Source organism: Hyperolius riggenbachi, chromosome 2 (genome assembly GCF_040937935.1).
Source record: "Hyperolius riggenbachi isolate aHypRig1 chromosome 2, aHypRig1.pri, whole genome shotgun sequence".
In the NCBI taxonomy this organism is placed as follows: domain Eukaryota; kingdom Metazoa; phylum Chordata; class Amphibia; order Anura; family Hyperoliidae; genus Hyperolius; species Hyperolius riggenbachi.
The window spans coordinates 56,115,107-56,129,183 of record NC_090647.1 but is presented as its reverse complement, the minus strand read 5'-3'; the positions used below and the strand labels follow the sequence as shown (position 1 = coordinate 56,129,183).

Here is a 14,077-nt window from a genome sequence, read left to right as displayed (position 1 = left end):
GCCGCGCAGGAGGTTTTCTCCGGCCCTGCTCGGCCGATTTGCTTACTTTTTGTTTTTGCTGGACGCAGCTAGCACGTTGCTAGCTGCGTCAGCACACCGATCGCCGCTATCCGTCGCGGCGCGCCCCCCCCCCCCCCCCCCAGACCCCGTGCGCTGCCTGGCCAATCAGTGCCAGGCAGCGCCGAGGGGTGGATCGGGACTCCCAATGACGCTGATGTCGGTGACGTCATCCCGCCCCGAACGGGATTTCCTGATCGGAGATCGCCGAAGGCGATCGAAGCGGGCGGGGGATGCCGCTGAGTAGCGGCTATCATGTAGCGAGCCCTGGGCTCGCTACATGATTTAAAAAATAAATAAATAAATAAAAATCCTGCGCTGCCTCCTGGCGGAATTTTTCATACCGCCAGGAGGGTTAAGAAACGCCAAGCCTTTTCAGTGCTGCTGAGTAGATTTTTAGTCTGGAGGTTCACTTTAATATGTAAGTAATCTCTTTATGCCCCTGAAGCCAGGCTTACATCCAGAACCGCTGGTGTGTAGCAAGCCTATAGCTTATTATTATACAGAGATAGCTTATTATTCTACAGAGCTACATCACCCCATCATGTAGACAGCCTGTTTCAGACTTTTGGTCCTCTACATGGCAGGGATTGATACAGCTTGATAATAGGGGCTTGGACCAGTACAACAAAGTAAACAAGCAGATCGGGGTGACCTAAAACCACAAGGAAAGTATAGGGGACTAAAAGATTGTTGCTTTTTAATAGGAAGGCTTTTCAGTCTTTTTGTCCCCTATCCTTTTCTAGTGGTTCTCGGTCACCCTGAGCTGCTTGGTTACTCTGTTGCACTGGTCCAAGCCCCTATCCCATAGAACCATATCAATACCTGCCATGTACTGAGGAGCGTACGAGAGGAATCGGCGCAGGAGACTTGGGCGCCGGATACAGCCGGTATGGCTGATCCTGCTCCAGCACAAATTCCCATGGATGTTAATTACTATTCCCCCTCCAGGCCGCCATGGATGGTGGGGAATTAAATAATTCAGCTTCCAGTGATTGCTGGAGGCCGAATAATAGTCTTTTAAGTAACTTCAGCGCCGTCTTCTGACGGCGCTGAAGTTACTCAGTGCTGCGCCCCAGTCTCCTGCACTGGAATGGCAGTGTTCACCCGATGAGGACCAACAGGCCAAAACAGGCTGTCTGCATGATGGGCTGATGTGGCTCTGTAAGATGTACAGTATAAGCTATAGGCTTGCTATACACCAACTGTTCTGGATGTGAGTCTGGCTTCAGAGGCATAAAGAGATAATTTGCATATTCAGTAGTGATGCATTGTGGGTAACCTCAGTTGCTCACTTAACTTTCCTGGCGGTACACAGTTTCTGAGGCTGCGTCCGAGGGAGGGATTTTTTGAATCAAAGTTTTTGTAGCCTTTGTAGCTAGCCCTAAGCTAGCCACCATTGTCCCCCAAGTCCCCCCGCACCCTTCTGATCCCCCTGATCGCCGCCGCTACGTTACCTAGGCGCGATCCCGCGAGATCCGCAGCCTCCCCAATGAGCTTCAGTCGTCGCTATGGCGACGATCGGACAGGACGTCATGCGCAATCCCGATCCTCCCCGTAGTGAAGCCTGGAGCTGATTGGAGAGGCTGCGCCATTGCGGGATCCAGGGGGGGCAATCGGGGCGATCGAAAAAGAGCGGAGGGACTTGGGGGACAATGCAAAGTGCTAGCTACAAATTCTACAACAACTTTCAATCAAAAAATCCCTCCCGGGGTAGAGAAATTCTCTGCGGCGGCTACCCCGAGTGTAGCTCGGTGTTACCGCCAGGGAGGTTAAAGCTGAATTATCCCAAATACCTTCTGTTTTGTGTAGGTAACATGTTCTACAGTACTATGTGTAGAAGAAATGCAAGCCCCAGCATAGTGCATCTAGCCTGCGTTCCTGCATGCTCATACATTTGGAATACAGGCCACAGTCCCGCCAGCTGCTCCTGTACCTCGCTGAGCTGTATTGCCTAATGAATTCCTGTGGGGTTGTTTGATCAGAGTGCCTGTGTTGTAATTAAGGCGTAGATTGAGGCGCACAGCTCGCCTGTGACCGATATAACGCTACAAATCCCAGCGCTCTATTACAGCTATTTCTGCTGCGAGCTTCCTGTTTATTGACTGTAATCGGATTCATTAAGTAAATACAGCTAATTTACAGAGATCAGGGCGTTCTGACTTATAGCGGCATTCCTGCTGTTGTACACGCTTGACGTTTTTAATGAAATCTGTTGTGTCGGTTTTTTGTGTTTGTTTAATGCTTCAAAGTACAGTTCCGGGCAAAACATTTTAGTTGACTTTTGTTTAGAGCGGGAAAGGGATTGAGCAATTAAATTTAAAACAGGGGTGGAGGCGCCCAATGCATAAAAGCCTAATAAGCTGTTAACCTTATAAACCGAGAGTTAATCTTACCTCTCTTGAAGAATTTGGACCAGTTTATTGAAAAAGGTCTTTTATAGAGGCGCTCATGCTTGCTACACAGCCATAGCAGTTAAGGCCCCTGTTTTTTCACTCACCTGAGGAAGCGGGAAAGCACCCGCGAAACGCGTTGTCAATTTTATGTGCTCGAATGAAAGACCTTTTTCAATAAACTGGTGCAAATTCTTCGAGAGGTAAGATTACCTCTCTGTTATAAGGTTAACTGCTTATTAGCCTATATTTTATGCATTGGGTGCCTCCACCCCTGTTTAAGTGTCTTGTCATACCTCTTCTAGAGGTATGAGTTTTAGTTTTTTAGTTGTCCTAAAGAACTTCTGGAGTGCGACCACCCAGTTCCTGTCAACAGACCTGGGAAACCGAGCAGGGACGGTTCACTTCCCGTCTGCTCTGATGGTGGTTGCAAGGATTTGCAACCCACCTTTGTGAGTATATGCATCCTTAGCAATTTGCTCTCTTGAATCTTACACGATTCTGCACCATTGGGCTCCTGGTCTCCTTTTGTCTTTTTAGATGAACCTGGGGTTGTTACAATCACAGGAACCATCAACATAAGCTATCTTTGAGCAATTAAGGTTGATTCTGGTGTCTGTATCCCTTCTGAAATAACTCACTTCCTGCTAAGAAACGGTACGCACAATCCAAATCACTTTTTCTCCAAAGTTTTTTTTTTTTTATTATTATTTTTTTTTTCCTCCTAGGAGATTTTTTTTATCTTCTGTTTTAAATAACTTTTCAGCACTCAGCAAATGTACCAAAAAGTAGGGGAAAAAGTCCGGTCAAAATTATCCTGAGTATTTTCTTGCTCCCTCCGGCAACAGTTGGTGACCGAGGCTGTCCAGACACGTCACCAGCCTGCAGGCTAGTGACAAGTTCCGTCACTATGGAGGGTAGAGGATGGACAATGTGCTGTGCACAGTGCAGGGGCAGGGCAAGGGAGAGACATGTTGGATCTCTTGTCGATATATCGGAACCGATCCTTAAACACCAGATCCTTGTCAGAGGCGGAGCTGCTGTAATCCACACTAGTTTTCTATAGGAGGCGGGGCTGTTGTACAAATACTGGATTCTTGTCAGGCAGGGCAGACATACAAGCACTAGATTCCCATCAGAGGCAGGAGCCTTGTATACACGCTAGATCCTTGTGAAAGGCAGAGGCGCTGTACACATACTAAATTCTCATCAGAAGTCGATATTGAAGATGCCCATACATCAGAAGATGTATGGGCAGATTGATCAAGAGACAGATCTCTCTCTGATCAGAGAGATCTGTTGGCTGCCCATGCAATGCAGGCCGATTTCTGATCGATTTCAGCATGAAATCTCTCTGGAATCGGCCTTGTGATGCCACCCCCGTGCTGTCCCCTATGTAAAATGTTCCCCCGCCCGGTGCAGTATACTTACCCTGTCCGTATCCACCGCGGGCTCTGTCTTCATACACGCGCCTCATGTGGTTGTTGGTGTATACGTGGGCGTGTGTATGACATCACACACGTGCCCACGTTACGCCGTCAGCCATGTAGGGTGCGTCTATGAAGACAAGCCAGCGGTAGACACGGGCAAGTAAAGTATACTGCATGGGGGGAGAACATTTTACATTAAAGTGGTCTGAAAGCCAGCATTTCTACTTTGCTCTTACAGCTTGAAAGCTTTTTTTTTTTTTTTTTTTTTAAGCAGAACATCACTGAAATGGTTAAACAAAGCACTTTGTCCTGCTATTCAGCTTCAAATCTGCATCCAAACTGGAGATAACAGTATCTTTGTTTACATTCCAATGTTGTTACAATGTGTGTAAACACAGTGTAACAAGTGAAAAGGAGCTCTCTGTGCTTCAGACACACATACAGTTCAGAAAAGCTCATTAAAAGATGTTAATATATAATAAAAAGCAGTTTTTGAATAAAATGCAATGACAGCTATTAGGGCACGATAAACTACACTTTGGAAACGTGTAATTTGTAAACAGACAATAATACTTGTGCACAAAAGCAAATATGATAACTGTATTGAATGTTATGTCGGAGTTTCAGACCACTTTAAGGGGACAGCGCCGAGGGTTCTGTCGCATTCATCCCGATATCGCACGCTATTACCACCACGCACCCAATCAAGCAAGTTGGCCCTACATCTTGCAGCATGTCCTACCGATACATGCAACCAATTTCGGCCTGGATTTGGTCGCATTGTCAATCGGGCATGCTCTCGGCGGCACAGATTTTCATCTGATTCAATAAAAATTATCAGATTGGATGAACGATCGGCTGCCAAGTCGCCTGATGTATGGCCAGTCGTGATTTTATCAGTCGGGTTAGCAGGTGTCATTGGATAAAAGTGTTTGACTCTGCCAGATGAGTGGTGGCCTTTGTCACATGACTGTAACACAAGTCCTGTGCTTTGACAGGGACAGTCATCGCAATCAATATTTCCTATTTACCAATTGATCTATTACAGGATTACAGAGTGCAGGCTGAACAGTGGGAGGAAGAGAGGCTGATCTATCAGAATAATTTAAAGGCCCTGACTGAGCAGAAGAAAAGTCTGGCAGAGAAATGTGACTTTCTCCAGGTATGTTCTCCTCCCAGGATCCATCGTGTATCAGAGCTGTGTTTCTAATTCTTATTATACATTTTTATATTGCTGATGCATGTTTCTCCTAGTGGGAACACATCACTACAGAAGCAGGGCAGTGAGATTCTACATGTTTGGCTGGCATGCAAATGGAATTTGTTTGCAGCTTGGAAATGGGCCAATCAGAGTCACATCGCGCCGGTTCTGATTGGTTTAATTTGAAGCTGCGTTCGGTTTGCTTTGACCCGGTGTGCAAGTTGGAGATATTAGTATCTCATTCGCCATCTGTAATCACTTAGGCTGGGGCCACACTTGACTTGTTTTCGTGTGCATTTTCTGCACAGAATAACTGAGAACTCTTAATTAATGGGCTGGTTCACACTTAAAGAAAACCTGTAACGAAAAAACCCTCCCCTGGGGGGTACTCACCTCGGGTGGGGGAAGCCTCCGGATCCTATTGAGGCTTCCCCCGTCCTCCTCGGTCCCACGGCAGTGGCGATAAAGCTCCCCCAACAGCGGGGATGTAAATATTTACCTCCCAGGCTCCAGTGTAGGGGCAGTATCGGCTCTCTGCCTCGGAGATAGGCGGAAATAGCCGATCGCTGTCGGGCCGCTCTACTGCGCAGGCGTAAGTCTCTTGAACCTGCGCAGTAGAGCGGACCCGACGGAGATCGGCTATTTTTGCCTATCTCCGTGCGGAAAGCCGCAACAGCGCCCCCGGTGGAGACAGGGAAGGCCATACAAATACAGGCGGTCCACAGAAAATTAATGCAGAAAAACGCACGTAGAAAACTGAAAGACAAGTTTGTCCCCTGCCTTACTGCCCCTCACTGAGTCTTAAAGTGGACCTGAACTCAGAACTTCCTCTCTGCTGTAAAATATAAGCAACAGCATAATAACCTTTACAGGAAAAACATTTCTTTGTTACAGCTGATACAAATCCTGCTATAAATCTGCCAGTGTGTCTACTTCCTGCTTTCATGGAAGAAGAAATAGGGTTAACGACCAACCCGACAGCATGACACAACAACCTGTTGACATGACCTGTATTTCCACACGGCCAAAGCAACTAAATGACCTAATTTACATACTGTGCACGCAAACTAAATGACTGACTGCAATATTCAAGGCCACATTCAAAACATCTATAAGCCGTTCAAACGACGTGTACACACACGGTCAGCTGCGCGATATCGGCCCAACAGTCATGAGTTGATCTGCCGGTTAAATCAGGCAAAATGCCTGTTATCAGTTGCTCATCTAGTCATTTGCTACACATACACATGCCTTGTTCTTTTTGTAAGTATTTTATAAAGAAGGTGGTTTTAGAGTGACATGCTTCATTTACATGTACATGTCTTGTTATGCAATACATAATATGTACTTGTCTCTTTAAGAGGAGTGTGTTCTTTGCTGAGTAGTTGGGGTGGAGTTTCCCACCCCGGGTATAAGAATCCCACCTCTCTTCAGGTTCAATATAACTATGACTAAGGGCGAACTTTGAGCCCGACACGCGTGAGTTGTTCCTGTGGCCTTTTGCTGTATGTGGTTTTTTTCAATAAAAATATACCAGCTTTTACTTAGCTCACTGCGGTTTGCGGATTTTCCTACTCCTACATACGCATGCCCAACTATCATCCAACAGACTAAGTTTGCACGATAGTTGGGCGGAATAGTTGACCGTGTGTACGAGCCTTTACGGCATCGGCCCCGTTACTGGTTTGTACACAATTACACAAAGTTTCATTCACTTGGGGCCTTTTCCAGCCCCTAGAAGTCTGTCAGGTCCCACGCTATATTTGCGCTCTGAACCAGGCCTCTGCTCTCCCCTCCGGAAGATCATGGGCGTGTTCCTCTGGTGACCAGGAGTGCTCTGCGCCTGTACAGTTCAGAGAGAATGCATGTGCAGAATATCCCAACCCAGCCAGAGGCCTCGATCTTCCGGAGGGGAGAGCAGAGGCCTGGCTCAGAGTGGAACTTCGGCGTGGAAACTAACAGACTTCTAGGGGCTGGAAGAATCCCCAGGTGAGTGAAGAGTTTTTGTTAGTTTTTTTTTTTTTGGCTGGATTTATCATTTAAAGAGGAACTCCAGTGAAAATAATGCAGTAAAGTGCTTCATTTATACAATAATTATGTATAAATGATTGTCTGTCAGTGTTTGCCCATTGTAAAATCGTTTAAATCCCTGATTTACATTCTGACACATATTAAATGGTGACATTTTTACTGTTGGCAGGTAATGTAACTGCTGCATGCTTTTTTGGCAGTTGGAAACAGCTGTAAACGGCTATTTCCCACAATGCAGCAAGGTTCACAGACAGGAAACTGCCAGGAGTACGTACTCAGAATTTCTTTGTGGGAGGGCTTTCACCACAATATCAGTCATACAGCGCCCCCTGATGGTCTGTTTGTGAAAAGGAATATATTTCTCATGTAAAAGGGGGTATCAGCTACTGATTGGGATAAAGTTCAATTCTTGGTCGGAGTTTCTCTTTAAAGAGAGCCCAAGTTAGGCTAATAAAAACTAAAAAAAAAAAAAATAGGCTACCTGACCTGAGGGGGGCTGAGCGGATCAGGTAGCCGCAAAAATCGCCGCTCCCCACTGCTCCCGTGGGCCGCAATCGCCCACTTTCACTTTCGTGACCTCTGGGTCATGACTTTGCAAGGAGAGACTGTGTCTTTTTCAGCGTGCAGGGAGGTTGGGGAGTGGTAGGAGGCGTGGCTAGGGAGAGAGCTGTCCAACGGCAGCTCTGGAGACCCTGCAAAAAGGCCCCTGGCCAGCGTTTTGAGCAGGGAATCCCTCTCCCTGTATTTACCTCTGAGATAGAGACAAATATTGTCGTTAATCTCGGGGGGGGGGTGGCTATAACGCGTCGGGGGAGGGGGGAGCAGAGATCGCCAGTGTGTGGACACAGGCATGTCAGGAGGCAGAGGACATGTCTCTGTGTCCCACCTGCCTCCCCCCCTCTCCCCCCAAGAACCACCTCGAGTTCTCTTTAAAGCACAACTATTGTAAATTTTTGTAACATTTAAAATGTAGACATATAAAATGAACCTTTCTCCAAAAAAATACTCTAAAATGCACTATTATTTACTTTTTCCCTTTGTTTCTGTCATTTACGGTAGTTAGGAGAACCTGATACAGTTTTTATTTACAAAACACAGAAATGCAGTTGCTCTGTCCAACAGCCAAAATGGAGTGCCAACAATTAGGGAAGCTGGCTGACATGTTTGTATAGATCCTTTTCATGGAGTGCTTTTGTAAATAATGAAGGACATACTGTGAATCCCCCATGAGGAGATGGACTAGTCCAAAATCTGTCAGTATTGTATTACCTACTGTAAGTGAGAGCTACATAGGGAAAAAAGTCATTTATAGGGCATTTTTACTGTAGAAGATATGTACATTGTATATATTTGTATTTCAGATTTTACAATTTTTTTGTGATATTGGTCCATTAAAGCAGAACTGTAGTGAGAGGTATATGGAGGCTGCCATATTGATTTTCTTTTAAGCAATACCAGTTGCCTGGCAGCCCTGCGGAGCTATTTCCCTGCAGTAGTGTGAATCGCACCAGAAACGAGCATGCAGCTAATCTTGTCATATCTGACAAAAATGTCAGAAACACCTGATCTGCTGCATGCTTGTTCAGGGTCTATGGCTAAATGTATTAGAGGCAGAGGATCAGCAGGGCAGCCAGGCAACTGGTATTGCTTAAAATGAAATAAATATGGCTGCTTCATATACCTCTCCTGTCTTTAAAGCAAATCTGAACTGAAAATTAAAAGTAAAAAAAAACTTACTCACGTCATACTTAGTCTACTCCTACTGTGTAGTCTACTCCTCAATCTATTTCTCTTCTCCTGTGTCCTGTTTGTCTTCTGTGATCACTGGAATTCTCCGTCCTCCATTTTAGAAATGGCCATTACCCCATAACAGCTTCCGGGTCAGCACACTGTTAAACTGCGATATCACCCACTTGAGCCATAGGGAAACATGGACATTACCTTGCACAACAGTTGTCCTTTCGGTTAAAACAACTGACAGCAACTGATATATAACTTACAGCAACTGATATATTTCAGTGCTGACAAAATCTTGTCAGAACTGGAAGGAATCGATGTTAGAAGAAAATGATGAGCTTCTGAGAGGAACTGACAGCGAGGTAAGTATGTAATATTCATTTGCAGGTACATCATGTGTTTAAATCATTTTACTCGGTTCAGGTTCCCTTTAAAGGGAACCTTACTGAGAGGGATATGGATGTTTGCTGTTAAACAATACCAGTTGCCTGGCAGTCCTGCTGATCCCTGTGGCTGCAGTAGCGGCTGAATCGCACACCTGAAACAAGCATGCAGCTAATCCAGTCTGATGTCAGTCAGAGCACCTGATCTGCATGCTTGTTGAAGGGTTGTGGCTGAAAGTATTAGAGACAAAAGATCAGCAGGAGAGTCAGGGAACTGGTATTATTTTAAAAGGAAAAATCCATATCCTTCTCAGTTTAGGTTCCTTTTAAGGAATGATCTTGGATTAGTGCTTGTCTTCTCTGCCCGCCTCCTTAGTATAGTATTCTCCTGAAGAATACAGTAGCACTGCAGGCTTATTAGTGTACAGCACATTGTACCTGCTGGGGGTCTCGGGTTTCCATGTATATTGATCCCGCACAGCTGCCATCCAGCTCGCTCCATCCTTGCTTATTCCGCCGCATGCTGATGAGCTCAGCTTAGGGAATAGCAGCGGCTTGTGTGGATCTATCATTTAATTTCTATTGAACTTCCTCCACAGCGGGAGACTTGGCAATGCTTTCTTCTGCCCGCTCCATAGTACAGCATGCGTGGCTTGCCTGAGCTGAATATGCATGTCTGTACAGGGATCACTAGGCAGACTTCAGATAACCGTCAGATCATGCTTTGCACAGCCAACTGTTCTCTAACCCAGTACTTAAAGGATCGCTGTTGTGAAAATCCTAAAATGTAAAATACATGTAAACACATACAAATAAGAAGTACATTCCTTCCAGAGTAAAATAAGCCATAAATTACTTTTCTCCTATGTTGCTGTTGCTTACAGTAGGTAGTAGAAATCTGACATTACCGATGTTGGGCTAGTCCATCTCACCATAGGGGATTCTTAGCATGGCCTTTATTCTTTATCAAGATGCTCCCTGAAAGCGATTTATTCAAAGATGATGACCAGCCTCCTTGCTTGCTGCACACTTTTTTGGCAGATGGACAAAGCAACAGCCATTCACTAAATGCTTTTGAAAATAAAATAAACCCTGAGAATCTCCCATGAGGAGAAGAGCTAGTCCAAAACCTGTTGGTAATGTCAGATTTCTACTACCTACTGTAAGTGACAGCAACATAGGAGAAAAGTAATTTATGGCTCATTTTACTCTGGAAGAAACTACTTCTTATCTGTATAGGTTTACCGTACATATATTTTAAATGTTAACATTTTTGCGACAGTGGTCCATTAAGGTGCCCATACTTCAGATGATGTATGGGTAGATCGACCAAGAGACAGATCTCTCTCTCTCTCTCTCTCTCTCTCTCTCTCTCTCTCTCTCTCTCTCTCTCTCTCTCTCTCTCTCTCTCTCTCTCTCTCTCTCTCTCTCTCTCTCTCTCTCACTGATCGAATCTGATCATAGACAGATCCGTTTCCTGTCCATACACCGCAGGCCAATTCACGATTGATTTTCAGCATGAAATCTCCCAGGAATCGTCCTTTTCACGCTGCCTTCTTGCCCCTGGGGCTGTCCCCCAATGTAAAATGTGCCCCATGCGTGAATACTTTACCTGTTGGCGTCCGCCGCTGGCTCCGTCCACATACACGCATCCCATGTGGTTGCCGCGGTAACATGGGCGCATGCGTGACGTCACGTATACTCCGTCAACTACGCAGGGTATGTGGACAGGGAGCGGAGCCAGCGGCGGACACCGGCAGGTAAATTTATACTGCTCATGGCACATTTTTACATTAGGCCTGAACAATGAATTTAATTTAAACCGATATCGTGATCACCAAGGTCACAATTTCGGAATCGTCAAAGCATCGATTTCTGCTATGTAATTTCCACATGGGGGAAGTTTGAAGAAGCAGCTTTAAACTTCCCCCAAGTCCCGGCGTGAGCGGCCCGCAGCATTGGCCATGTTGGACATACCTTCCAGCATGAGTCCAACGCTGTCCGTCCTCTGTCGCCATCTGCTGACTCTTGTGCACAGCATACTTCCTGCTTCCAGTAGGTCACATGACATGCAGGAAGTATGCCGTGCATTAGAGCCTGCAGGTGCCAAAGTGGATAGACGGGCATCGCTGGACTCATGCTGTAAGGTATGTCCATTACTGCCGCAGCTTGGGGGACAGAGAGGGCACAGAGAGAGACTCAAAAGATGCACGAAGAGAGACACAAAGGGGGCAAGAGAAAGACCCAGCGGAGGTACAGAGAGAGAGAGACAGGGTGCACAAAGATATACAGAGGGACAGAGAGGCACAGAGGCACTTGATTTGAAGAAAATCGTGAATCGAATTGAAATCGTGATTTTGCACAGAAATCGCTCAATTCAATTTTTTCCTAAAATTGTTCAGGCCTATTTTACATGGGGGGGGGGTCTGTCTGTTACCGCTGAACACTGGATCTAGCATGCAATCAATTTCAGCGCAAAATTGGTCGCATTTTTAATCGGGCATGCTGATTGGCAGCCATGATTTTCATCCGATCCAATTATATAGTAATAATTGAATCGGATGGTTGATCGGCTGCCAAGTCTCCTGAAGTATGGCCATCTTTACTGCGATACTCAAAAAGATTTCCTCTGTTGCCGATAAGAAAAAAAATATAGTTCCCCTCCTGATTGTTTTGTAACATGCAGCTCTGCAGCACAATCTTATCTACCATCTCACAGGCCTAACGGGCGACTCTCTCAGCAGCCTATGACTAACCGCCTCCAACACTTCTGTCTTTCATAACTTCCATGCCGACCTCTCAGTCAAAGTTAGGAGCCAGAGTATATATTGTCTTGTCACTGTCCCTCAGAGGGGCTCACAATCTAATCCTTATGTATGTATCGTGTAGTGTATGTACCGTAGTCTAGGGCAAATTTAGAGGGAAGCCAATTAACTTATTTGTATGTTTTTGGGATGTGGGAGAAAACTGGAGTGCCCGGAGGAAACCCACGCAGACACGGGGAGAACATACAATCTCCTTGCAGATGTTGACCTGGCTGGGATTTGAACCGGGGACTCAGCCTTGCAAGGCGAGAGTGCTAACCACTACGCCACCGTGCTGCCCTTAACCCCCTTGGCGGTATGAAACATTCCGCCAGGAGGCAGCGCAGCAGTTTTTTTTTATTTATTTTTAAATCATGTAGCGAGCCCAGGGCTCGCTACATGATAGCCCCCTTCGGCGATCTCCGATCAGGAAATCCCGTTCAAAGAACGGGATTTCCTGGAGGGCTTCCCCCGTCGCCATGGCGACGGGGGCGGGATGACGTCAGCGACGTCGGGATGTCATTGGGACTCCAGATCCACCCCTCGGCACTGCCTGGCACTGATTGGCCAGGCAGCGCACGGGGTCTGGGGGGGGGGGCTGCGCGCCGCAATGAATAGCGGCGATCGGGGCGCGCGGCGGCGGCGATCGGGGTGCTGGCGCAGCTAGCAAAGTGCTAGCTGCGTCCAGCGAAAAAAAAAAAATTTATTTAAATCGGCCCAGCAGGGCCTGAGCGGCACCCTCCGGCGGCTTACCCCGTGTCACACACGGGGTTACCGCTAAGGAGGTTAAAGGAATCTTCTGCAGTTCAGCCTTTAAACTTTAAGTGAACTTGAACCAAGTAAAATCAATTAAAATAAGCACATGACGTACCTGCAAATGAATATTACATACTTACCTCACAGTTAGTTTCTCTCAGAAGCTCACCATTTTCTTCTAACAAAGATGCTTTTCAGTTCTGACAAGATTTTGTCAGAACAGAAATATATCAGTTGCTGTCAGTAATAACTGAAAGGACAACTTATGTGCAAGGTAATGTCCATGTTTCCCTATGGCTTAAGTCTGCGATATTACAGTTTAACAGTGTGCTGACCAGGACGCTGTTAAGGATTAACGGCCATTTTTAAAATGGAGGACGGAAAACTCCATCCAAGCCCGGATTTCCCTCACAGGAACCTGTAAACTCAGATGTCCTGGCACCCTAGACTTTGCCCTCCATTAACCTACAAACCCCACCGAACTGCACCGTAAGTGTGCTGGCTGTCCCAACTGTCACTTCTCCCTTACTTCCCTTGCCCATCATAGGCAGCTACAGGTGCTCCTTAGCATTAGGTAGCCAGAGGTATCCTCAGTATAATGCCGAGAGCTGGGTGAGTAACCTCTCACTTCCTTTCTGCTCAGTACTCTGTATGGGGAAAGAGGGAGGGGGGGGGGCACTCGGGGAAGGGAGTGATCCACCTTTCCATCATCAGGTGCCTGTAGGCACGTGCCTACTGTGCCTTATGGTAAATCCGGCCCTGACATCCATCAATGTTGACAAACAGGACTCAGGAGAGGAGAAAGAGATTGATGAGAAGACTACACTGAAGGTAAGTATGACGTGTGGATGTTTATTTTCACTTCCAGGTATCACAGGCATAGGTGGGCCACTACAGGGGGACCAGAGGAGGGTAACACAACATAATGTGTAACCCGTTAGCACTGTCAGAGTTTGCACCTGCTGATCCGTTGGATGCACAGAGCTTATAACAGGTGTGTGCAGGAGGGACCCACACTTCAACAGTACTTAGCTGGCTCATGTTTCATATACAGACAGGTCCACTTTAATTGAAACCTTGCCTCACCTTGGCATTAAGCCTCACCTCTCGGCACAACTTTCTCCCCAGTAATTATTCCAGCCAGCTGAGCAGAAACAGCCAGCGGCTCCATTTGTCTAATTGGCACTCGCTGTCTCGTTATTTTGCCCACAATAAAGAGTTGGATGTGTAACTCTGATCTGACAAGTTGTCCCCCCCCCCCCCCTTCTTCTTTCCTTGTTACGAT

At 46.4% G+C, this 14,077-nt stretch overlaps 1 protein-coding gene across 3 annotated transcripts in view; it reads left to right on the top strand.

The window, feature by feature from the left end:
- DEUP1 (deuterosome assembly protein 1) overlaps positions 1 to 14,077 on the top strand; it is a 75,600-nt gene that overhangs the window by 22,052 nt on the left and 39,471 nt on the right. For 2 of the 3 annotated variants that reach the window (XM_068264900.1, XM_068264891.1), the window contains exon 6: positions 4,929 to 5,042. The exons of the other annotated variant lie outside the window; for it this stretch is intronic. In XM_068264900.1, coding sequence (XP_068121001.1) covers positions 4,929 to 5,042 — 114 coding nt within the window. The remainder of the gene's footprint in view (positions 1 to 4,928; positions 5,043 to 14,077) is intronic. 3 annotated transcript variants of the gene reach the window in all.